The 11,822-nt window shown below is 29.6% G+C and overlaps 1 protein-coding gene and 1 non-coding gene across 2 annotated transcripts; one reads left to right on the top strand and one right to left on the bottom strand.

Annotated features, from left to right (window-relative positions):
- Window positions 1-8,560: 8,560 nt before the first annotated feature.
- Window positions 8,561-9,574, bottom strand: LOC127129594 (uncharacterized). The gene is made up of 2 exons (XM_051058747.1): window positions 8,978-9,574; window positions 8,561-8,902 (listed from the first exon to the last, which is right to left on the bottom strand). The coding sequence occupies exons 1-2, from the start codon at window positions 9,572-9,574 to the stop codon at window positions 8,561-8,563; spliced, it is 939 nt and encodes a 312-aa protein (XP_050914704.1).
- Window positions 9,575-10,699: 1,125 nt separating this feature from the next.
- LOC127133677 (small nucleolar RNA R71) lies at window positions 10,700-10,805 on the top strand. The gene has a single exon (XR_007807628.1). It is a non-coding gene; the product is annotated as a small nucleolar RNA R71 (small nucleolar RNA).
- The last annotated feature ends 1,017 nt before the right edge of the window (window positions 10,806-11,822 follow it).

The following is an 11,822-nucleotide window of genomic DNA, read 5'->3' as shown; positions in this document are numbered from 1 at the left end:
CCACCCCTTGAGATATTTCTATTGCACCATCACCCTGATGTAATATTTCAGATTTCCATTGCACCTTTTTAATTCTCGCTTATCTCATCTGCAATTTAATATTCACATATCTCTTGCATGTCTCTCTCTTTCTATTTTAAAATAATAAAGTTAATAAATCATTTAAAACTTCATTTTTTTTATAAATATATCTGAATGTATACACCCATAAACAATTATAATATCAATATGATTTTTTATACGAAGAAAGGAAAGTAATATAGTTGTAAAAATTATTCTTTCTACATCTTAGTAATTCTATGGTATAGAATACTTATTATATACTAAACTTTAATTTCTCACATTATATTTTATAAATTAATTAGTCAAGATATATATTTCTTTCACTAATTATTTAATCTACTTTTTTATTCTATCTTTTTCCAATCTCACTCTTTTTATTTTGTGTCATTGTATTAAACTTTATTTAAATATTTGGATCATAAAAAATAATGTTATAAAAATTAATTTTTTGTAAATCTTGTATGATAAAATTATTGTGTATAATTATCAATTACTTTTATATTTCATTTTTTTACTATTGCATGGAATACTTATTTTATACTAAACTTTAAATCCTTATATTATATTTTATAGATTAACTAGTAAAAAATTATATTTTTTTCTCTAATGATTTAATCTACTTTTTTATTGTATGTTTTTCTAATCTTATTCTTCTTATTTTATGTCATTGTAATTAAACTTAATTTAAATTATTTAACTAATAAGGTGTTTGGATTATATAACTCATATAATTAATAACATATCAAGAATATATAAATAATTGTATAATATTTTATTTTTATGATCATGAATCAATTATAAGTTATTTATATATATTACCATTTTAGTACTATTTAATTCATATATTAAATGTATATTTTTAATCTCCTTCAAAAGTCTAATCATTTTTATAGGTTTTTTATGATAAATTTAATATCTTTAATTATGTATTAATATGTTTTCTTATTTGTAATTTTATATAGAATATTATATGTTAAAATAGAAAAAACTTTATTTTATAAAATATATAATATCATTGTTATATATTCTGATGATAATTACAACATAAAAAAAAATCAATAATAATAAATAAATTTGATACTAATAGTTAATTTTACTATTTCAAACCAAAGTTTTATATAACAAGCACGTAACTTCTTCTAATAACACCATTCATGAATCACAGAAACATCCTAGAATGTGTTATAGGTTAAAATATAGAAATTTTTCTCTATCATATTCTTTTTCTCTATCAGATTATTTTACATTATTCACTGTCATCTTATTTCTTCTTTCAATCCATTTCACTCTATCAATTTTTTTTTTCTGCATCACAGAACACACTAAGCTTTCTGAATCAGCCACACACTAAGCTCAATCATGCACCTCTTTGTTTCTACCTTATCTCATCATCCACAACCTCTTTGATTCCACCCCTTCTCTTCCCACCTCTTTTATTCTACCTTATCTCATCATCCACCCCTTCACCACCCACCTATTTTATTCTAGCTTATCTCATCACCCACCTTTCACCACCCACCCTTGAGATATTTATCTCATCACCCACCCTTGAGATATTTATATTGCATCATCACCCATGATGTGATATTTCAGATTTCCATTGCACGTTTTTAATTCTACCTTATCTGCAATTTAATATTCACATATCTCCTGCATGCCTCTCTTTTTCTATTTTAAAAAATATAAGTTAATAAATCATTTAAAACTTCATTTTTTTTAAATATACCTGAATTTATAATATCCATAAACAATTATAAGATCTATATAATTTTTTATATGAAGAAAGGAAAGTAATATAGTTGTAAAAATTATTTTTTCTAAATCTTAGTAATAGAAGTATTGGTATAGTTATCAATTACTTTTATATTTTTTTTTTACTATGGTATAGATTACTTATTATATAGTAAACTTTAAGTCCTTACATTATATTTGATAAATTAATTTGTCAAAATATATATTTCTTTCACTAATTATTTAATCTACTTTTTTATTGTATCTTTTTCCAATCTCACTCTTTTTATTTTGTGTCATTGTATTAAACTTTATTTAAATATTTGGATCATAAAAAATAATGTTATAAAAATTAATTTTTGCAAATCTTGTATGATAAAATTATTGTGTATAATTATCAATTATATTTATATTTCATTTTTTTACTATTGCAGGGAATACTTATTTTATACTAAACTTTAAATCCTTATATTATATTTTATAGATTAACAAGTAAAAAATTATATTTTTTCCTCTAATGATTTAATCTACTTTTTTATTGTATCTTTTTCTAATCTTATTCTTCTTATTTTATGTCATTGTATTAAACTTAATTTAAATTATTTAACTAATAAGGTGTTTTGGATTATATAACTCATATAATTAATAACATATCAAGAATATATAAATAATTGTATAATATTTTTATTTTTATGATCATGAATCAATTATAAGTTGTTTATATTATATTACCATTTTAGTACTATTTAATTCATACATTAAATGTATATTTTTAATCTCCTTCAAAAGTCTAATCATTTTTATATGTTTTTTTTATGATAAATTTAATATCTTTATTTATGTATTAATATGTTTTCTTATTTGTAATTTTATATAAAATATTATATGTTAAAATAGAAAAAACTTTATTTATAAAAATATATAATATCGTTGTTATATTTTCTGATGATAATTACAACATAAAAAAATCAATAATAATAAATAAATTTGATAATAATAGTTACTTTTACTATTTCAGACCAAAGTTTTATATCACAAGCACGTAACTTCTTCTAATAACACCATTCATGAATCACAGAAACATTCTAGAATGTGTTATAACTTAAAATATAGGAATTTTTCTCTATCATATTCTTTTTCTCTATCAGATTATTTTACATTATTCACTGTCATCTTATTTCTTCTTTCAATCCATTTCACTCTATTAGATTTTTTTTCTGCATCAAAACACACTAAGCTTTCTGCATCAGCAACACACTAAGCTCAAGCATGCACCTCTTTGTTTCTAACTTATCTCACCATCCACAACCTCTTTGATTCCACCCCTTCACTTCCCACCTCTTTTATTCTACCTTATCTCATCATCCACCCCTTCACCACCCACCTATTTTATTCTAGCTTATCTCATCACCCACCCCTTCACCACCTTTCACCACCCACCCCTTGAGATATTTATCTCATCATCCACCCCTTTTCATCCCCCACCCCTTGTGATATTTCTATTGCACCATCACCCTAATGTAATATTTCAGATTTCCATTGCACCTTTTTAATTCTAGCTTATCTCATCTGCAATTTAATATTCACATATCTCCTGTATGCCTCTCTTTTTCTATTTTAAAAAATATAAGTTAATAAATCATTTAAAACTTCATTTTTTTTAAATATATCTGAATTTATACACCCATAAACAATTATAAGATCAATATGATTTTTTATATGAAGAAAGGAAAGTAATATAGTTGTAGAAATTATTCTTTCTAAACCTTAGTAATTGAAGTATTGGTATAGTTATCAATTACTTTTATATTAGGTTTTATCTATGGAATAGAATACTTATTATATACTAAACTTTAATTCCTCACATTATATTTTATAAATTAATTAGTCAAGATATATATTTCTTTCACTAATTATTTAATCTACTTTTTTATTGTATCTTTTTCCAATCTCACTCTTTTTATTTTGTGTCATTGTATTAAACTTTATTTAAATATTTCGATCATAAAAAATAATGTTATAAAAATTAATTTTTGTAAATCTTGTATAATAAAATTATTGTGTATAATTATCAATGACTTTTATATTTCATTTTTTTACTATTGCATGGAATACTTATTTTATACTAAACTTTAAATCCTTATATTATATTTTATAGATTAACTAGTAAAAAAATATATTTTTTTCTCTAATGATTTAATTTACTTTTTTATTGTATCTTTTTCTAATCTTATTCTTCTTATTTTATGTCATTGTATTAAACTTAATTTAAATTATTTAACTAATAAGGTGTTTTGGATTATATAACTCATATAATTAATGACATATCAAGAATATATAAATAATTGTATAATATTTTTATTTTTATGATCATGAATCACTTATAAGTTGTTTATATTATATTACCATTTTAGTACTATTTAATTCATATATTAAATGTATATTTTTAATCTCCTTCAAAAGTCTAATCATTTTTATAGGTTTTTTATGATAAATTTAATATCTTTAATTATGTATTAATATGTTTTCTTATTTGTAATTTTATATAGAATATTATATGTTAAAATAGAAAAAACTTTATTTTATAAAATATATAATATCGTTGTTATATTTTCTGATGATAATTACAACATAAAAAAAAATCAATTATAATAAATAAATTTGATACTAATAGTTAATTTTACTATTTCAGACCAAAGTTTTATATAACAAGCACGTAACTTCTTCTAATAACACCATTCATGAATCACAGAAACATCCTAGAATGTGTTATAGGTTAAAATATAGGAATTTTTCTCTATCATATTCTTTTTCTCTATCAGATTATTTTACATTATTCACTGTCATCTTATTTCTTCTTTCAATCCATTTCACTCTATCAGATTTTTTTTCTGCATCACAGAACACACTAAGCTTTCTGCACCAGCAACACACTAAGCTCAATCATGGCGGAGTCATCAACTTTTTTTCCCAATTCCGTCCCTTAATTAGAGCTAAACAATATCTAAATTGACCCTCGTGGTGGATATTAAATGTCCTCTCTGACAAAATACTCCAGCTAGCTAACTCTCTATACCTAAACTCTTGGCCAAGCCCCAAAAATTTGCCATGGTTAAAAGGACCATCTTTGGGTCTTTGTGTAGAGGATGACCCGACAATTGTCTTTTGCTTTTTGGAAACGCCGAGTTTAGGACCCATCTACAAAAATCAGAAAAACCAACACGTTCCATCATATACAAATACAAATCCCTAAAAAAAATCCTCCTGCACTCTGTCTTGACAACTCATCAAGGCTAAACATCATAAAAAGTACAAAAATGTGAAATTGAGCAGCAGTAGGCGCGCTAAGTGCCACATTCTGTGTTTAACGCAAAAACGCGCTTCTGTGCTCTATTTGCATAGAGATTCTCAACCTAAATAGTCTTAACCATAACTATTCACAAAACTAACAGTCACATAGTAAATAATTTCAACATTTATGTACTTTATTCTGACTTAAACATGGATTATCAAGCACAAAGGGAAAATTCTCTAACATGCAAATTGAAAATCCAAACTTAACAAACCCATATGAACAACTTATGATTGAATACGAAAATAACATGAACATAGCTTGTGAGTTGATGTAGGGAGGATGAATGCAAATACCTTATGAACTGATACCAAGAAAAATGGAAATGGGTTTGAGAATGTGAGTAGAGAGAATGAGGCCTAGGGTTTCAAATGTGAAAGAATGAAGAAAATGAGTGACTAAGTGTGGACTCTTGGTTTGAAAGAGTTTTTCACACAAATGGGCTTTGGGTGAATTAGGCAAGGCCCAATTAAATCAAAAAAAAATTTATTGCACTTGCAGATCGTGCTTAACACAAAACATCATGCTTAACACCCTCAACAATTTAATTTTTTTCTAGAAAGTCCCAGATTGCGCTTAGCGCAGTCAGATCGCGCTTAACATGTGTAGAGAAGTGCCAGATTTCAAATATGCATCAAAATGGCCTAATTTTCACCCGATTTCACCCTGACATACCTATACTACTATTGGAAAGCTAAAAAAACTTATATAATTGCTTTTCCTCCCAAAAAGCTCTTGTTTAACGTCAACTAGATCGATGATTATATGACAACTTCAAGGATCGACAAGAGGAATTGTTGTTGTCAACCGATCAATCTCACCACCAAGGTATATTTTCAACCTTTGACCATTTAATGTCCAACTTCCTATCGAAACACGATTTCTCTGTAATGCTTCACCTCTTTGATTTAGAAAGGATCTAATCATTTGGACTTTAATTTACCCAAAAATAGTTTCAATCTTGAATTGAACAATAGTCCCATTTGCCCGGGTTTGAAGTTTTTTCTGACAATTTTCTTGTCATGATACCTCTAAACCTTTTGTTTGTAGAGCTAATTGGATTCATATGCTTGAATTCTCAGTTCATCAATCTCATGTAAATGTAACTTCCTTTTTTCTTTGGATAACTTGGGATAAAAGTTTTAAAACATCAATGCCCATAAGGATTTCTTCTCTAACTCCATCGGAAGATGACAAGCTTTTCCATAAAGCATCTGAAAAGGGGTAAGGCCAATTGGAGCTTTGTAAGCGGTATGGTATTCCCACAAATCTTCAACAAGCTTGAGAGATCAATCCTTTCATGAAGCAAACAATTATTTCTCTAATATTTTCTTTGTTTCTCTATTGGACACCTTAGCTTGGCCATTTGATTTCGGATGGTATGGTGATGCAACTTTGTCTTTAACACCATAGTGCTCTAAGGCTTTCTCTAACTGTGAATTGCAAAGGTGTGAACCTCTATCACTAATAAACACTCTCGGAGTACCAAAACGGGTGGATATATTTTTATTTAGAAACTTGATCACCATTTTGTCATCGGCCTTTTGTGAAGCAATCACTTCAACCCACTTGGAAACGTAATTAACCGCCACCAAAGTATACTCAATTGAGAAGGACACAGGAAATTGAACAACAAAATCAATACCCCAACAATAAAAAACTTCCACCTCCAACATGCTTTGTAAAGGAATTTCATTTTGTTTGCTTATTCATCCGACCATTTGACAAATATCACAATTTTGAGCATGCATATGTGCATCTTTGAACAAGGAAGACCAATAAAAGCCTGAATGAAGAACTTTTATTGTCGTCCTTAGACCATCTAATGACTACCATAAGGTGAATTGTGACAATTCCATAGAATACTTCTAGCCTTCTCTTTTGTAACACACCTTCTCTGAAGATTATCAGCTCCAATCTTGAACAAGTAAGGCTCATCCCAAACATAGTATTTTGCATCAAAAAGGAATTTCTTTTTCTGGTTCCAAGTCAAATCCTATGGTATCATCCCAGTTGCTTTGTGATTTTCTAGATCGGAAAACCACTGTCTTTTCTGTACCATGAGTAATTTTTCATCTGGAACCTCCTCCATAACCTCAGTTTCCTACTTGGTCACCTCAACATTCACCAACCTAGATAAATGATCTGCCACCAAATTCTCCGAACCCTTTTTGTCACGAATTTCTAGACCAAATTCTTGCAACAAAAGAATCCATCTAATAAGCATCTTCTTTGAGTCAAGTTTGGTGAGAAGGTATTTTATCGTTGTATGGTTAGTATAAACAATAACCTTTGAACAAATGAGATAATACCTAAATTTCTCCAATGCATACACTCTAGCAATAAACTCTTTTTCTATGGTAGCATAATTAATTTGAGCTTCATTCAAAACCTGACGTGGCTAGTGTATAGCATGAATTTTTTTTGTCTTTCTTTGACCAAGAACTGCACCAACTGCATAATCACTCGCATCACACATTAGTTCAAAATCAAGTTTCCAATCAGGAGCAATGATTATGGGTGTAGTTATCAGTTTTTATTTTAAGTCCTCAAAAGAAATTAAACAAGCATTATCAAAATCAAAAGACTTATCTTTGTTGATCAGATTGCTCAACGGTTTGGCAATTTTTGAGAAGTCTTTGATGAATTTTCGATAGAATCCTGCATTTCCCAAAAAGCTTCTGATTCCTTTGACATTCAATGGTGGTGGAAGCTTCTCAATCACTTAAACCTTTGCTTTGTCAACTTCAATACCTCTGGAAGAGATCTTGTGACCAAGAAATATGCCTTCAGTGACCATAAAGTTGCATTTCTCTCAATTTAGAACCAGATTAGTTTCCACACACCGCTTCAGTACGGTGTCCAAATTCCTCAAATATAATTCAAAATAAGGAAAAACTATAGAGAAGTCATTCATGAAGGCTTTAATGCATTTCTCGATTAAATCAGAAAAGATGGCTTACATGCATCTTTGAAAAGTTGTCGGCGAATTACACAACCCAAAAGACATTCCTCTATAAGCAAAAAAACCAAAAGGACTTCTAAAAGCCGTCTTCTAATGATCTTTTGGGTTGAAGATAATTTTATTGTATCCGAAATAACCATCCAAGAAATAATAAATTCTTCACATGACAATCTTTCAACCATTTGATCCACAAAGGGTAAGGGATAATGGTATTTTCTAGTGGCTTGATTAAGCCTCCGGTAATTTATACACATCCTTCATCCCACCACAGTTCTTGTTGGAATCAACTCATTCTTTTTATTTGTAATCATCGGCATCCCTCCTTTCTTGGGTACCACTTGCACATGAGTCACCCAAACAATATCCGAAATAGAATAAATCATGTCGTCCTCCAATAATTTCACTACATTTTTCCTTACTACCTCTTTCATAGTGGGATTCAAACGAAATTATGGTTGAGCTACCAGCTTGTAATCTTCTTCCATCATGATTTTATGAATACAATAAGCTGGACTTATTCCTTTTAAGCCGGAAAGTGCCCAACCCATTTCCTTTTGATTTTTATTCAAAACTTCAATCAATTTTTGTTCTTCGTTGTTGGATAATGCATTCCTAATAATCACAGATTTGTGACCACCCTCTTCAAGAAACACATACTTCAAGTGTGAGGGTAGCATATTCAATTCAAGTTTAGAGTCATCTTTCTTTGACTCATATTTAAATTCTTCAACTTTGGCTTCAAGAGGAGGAATTTCTTTCAATGACTCAAGTTCTCTTAAGCATTCTTCAATCTATTTTTCTGCATCTTCATTAAGAACTTTGAGTGCTTAGGTTAGAGCTTTTTCAAGTGGAGTGGATAAATGAACTTGTCTTTTCACATCCATAATGGCTTTATCTGTGGCATCCATCCGGAAACAATATCCTTTATTTTGTGAATGATTCATGGCTTCAAAGAGGTTTAAACACACTTCTTCATCTTGAAATATAACCTTCATTAATCCATCATCAATATCAATCATCATTCTTGCGGTTTTCATGAAAGGTCGGCCTATAATAAAAGATGCATCATCATCTTCTTCCAAGTCTATAACAACAAAATCAATAGGAAACAAGAACTTGTCCACCTTAAATAAAACATCTTCAACTACTCCATGTGAACGAGTGATAGACTTGTCGGTCAATTGTAATGTCATCTTTGTTGATTTCATCTTAATGTTACCTAACCTTTGAACCACAGACAACAGAATTAATTTTATGCTAGAACCCAAGTCAATCAATTCTTTGCCAATGTATACATTTCCTATGGTGATAGGTAATGCAACCCTCCCAGGATCAATTTCTTTCTGTAGGAGAGTTATTTGAATGATGGAACTACAACTAGCATCGAGATTGATGGTTTCTTGATCAATATACCTCCTTTTCTTTGTGAGAGTGTCCTTCATAAATTTAGCATGAGTTGGCATTTGTTCAAGAGTTTCAAAAAATGGAATATTTATTTACAAATGACTAAATATATCCATAAACCTTGCATAATTACTTGCATTGTCTTTCTTGGAAGGAACATGTGGATAAGGTAAGCATTGTATCAGAATACTCTTCATCTTTTCCTTCTCCTTTTGAATATTTTTCTTCTTTTCCTCTCTCCTTTTCTTTTCTAACTCTTCTTTTTCAAGTTTCTCATTTTCAACTAATTCTACCTCTTTATTTTTTCTACTTCAACCTCATCTTTTTCTTCTTCTATGTCTATAACAACTTCCTCATTCTCAACATCATCACCAATTCCTTTGCCAATTTCACTACCACTACGAGTTAGAATAGACTTACAATGCTCTTTCGGATCATCTTGAGTATTTACAGAAAATGTTCCTTTTTGTTGATCAGATAATTGCTTAGCTAATTGACCAACTTGAGTTTCAATATTTTTGATGGACCCATCAGTGCTCTTTTGATTTTCCATGGACATTTTCATAAATTGGTTCATAGTATCCTTCATCTTTAAGCGGCTACCTTGTGGCTGAAGATTCTGATTATAATTTTGATAAGGATTTTGTCTATTGAAAGATCATGAATCTTATCTCCCCCCTTGGCCATATTATGCATTATTTCCTCTTTATTTATAACCAAAGTTATTTTGATATGGTGCTTGCCTATATTGATATTGATTTTGATTTTGATTTCCCATATAATTCACCTCTTCATGTGCCAGAGGACAATAACCTATGGGATGCTCTCCATTGCAAATTTCACAGTATGATACTTGTTGATGTTTGTTCGGGAGTTCATGCATCTTCTTAAGTTGTTGCATAATTTTTGACATTTGCTTTGTAAGCTCATACACTTGTTGATATAAAAATTTGTTTTGTGCCAAGATTGCATCATTTGTTCCCAATTCCATGATTCCAGCTTTCTTTTGTAAAAACCCTCTATTGTGTTGAACTTAGTGATCATTGAGTGTCATTCGATCAATAATAACCATTGCACCTTCTGCACTCTTAGAAATTAAGGAACCACATGCAGTTGCATCCAAAAGAAGTTTTGGTTATGGTTGAAGTCCTTTGCAGAAGATATGAATTTGAGTTAGATCATCAAAGCCATGGTTAGGACATATTTTCAACATTGACTTGTATCACTCCCATGCTTCACAAAGGGGTTCACTTGAACCTTGAGAAAACACAAAAATTATGGTTTTGGCCTCCATAAATTTGTTATGTGGAAAGAACCTAACAAGAAATGTTTCCTCAAGTACATTCCAATTTGTCATAGTCTGAGTTGCTTGATCGAGATACCGCTCTTTTGATTTCCCAATCAATGAATGAGGAAATAATCTCATGAGCACTTGTTCTTCTTCTGCTTCTGGAGCTCCAAGTGTACTGACAATCTCATAGAATTTGGTAAGGTGAGTATATGTATCTTCATGGTTAATCCCAGTGAAAGGATTTGCATACAAGATTTATAGCAATCCGGTCTTCATTTCTGGACTTCCCATATTTTGTGTGGGTCTGATAATATGATAATTTCTTCTTGCGCTATTGACATAAGGTCCTCATATGATTACTTCTTCCATTGTAGCTTCTTCATCAATAGGAGTTGTTGAAGAAGTAAAAGTTGAAGTTCCTTCATGTTGGTTTCTTTATTTGGCTAGTTGCTTTCTCTTTCTGGTTTTTCTATTGATCTTTCGATAACTCTCCTTGCATAAACAGAGTTCTGAAACACTAACCACACAAATTAACAAACACGAGAGTAAATAGAATAGTTATAACGATACAAAATGACTTAAAACAATACAAAATGTTGTTATGCTTGCAATATCTAAATGCTAATCCCCGGGAACAGAGCCATTTTATTGAAATAGTTTTCGGTGGGTAAGTATTTTATATCTCTTCCACATGGATTAGCGTGATATCACTTCCGTTTTACAATTAAAAATGTTTTAAGTAAGGGTTAAAGGGTTTTTGATTGTGAAAAGAAACAATCACTAGAATTTGTAAAAACAGTAAAAGATTCAGACTTTAACGGTTTAAAAAGCGTGTCAAGATTAGAGTTAATTAACCTATTTCATATGTCCTTGATCAATCTAGGATGTGAACTTCATTAATAATAAATATAATCATGTATCACTCATCAACACCGCTTATGTCTAACCGGTGTTGCAATTTTTTAACGTATTATTTAATCGATGATCTCTCAGCCTATTAACCGATACAATAACAT

Source organism: Lathyrus oleraceus, chromosome 3, assembly GCF_024323335.1.
Source record: "Lathyrus oleraceus cultivar Zhongwan6 chromosome 3, CAAS_Psat_ZW6_1.0, whole genome shotgun sequence".
NCBI lineage: Eukaryota > Viridiplantae > Streptophyta > Magnoliopsida > Fabales > Fabaceae > Lathyrus > Lathyrus oleraceus.
The sequence above is the reverse complement of the archived record's forward strand: the minus strand, read 5'-3'. Positions and strand labels throughout refer to the sequence as shown.

Coding starts and splice junctions, on each gene's coding strand:
- LOC127129594 (XM_051058747.1), bottom strand. CDS start 9,574: ATGCCAACTCATGCTAAATTTATGAAGGACACTCTCACAAAGAAAAGG. Junction 8,903..8,977: donor TTATGGATGTGAAAAGACAA/GTTCATTTATCC, acceptor GCAGAAAAATAG/ATTGAAGAATGCTTAAGAGA.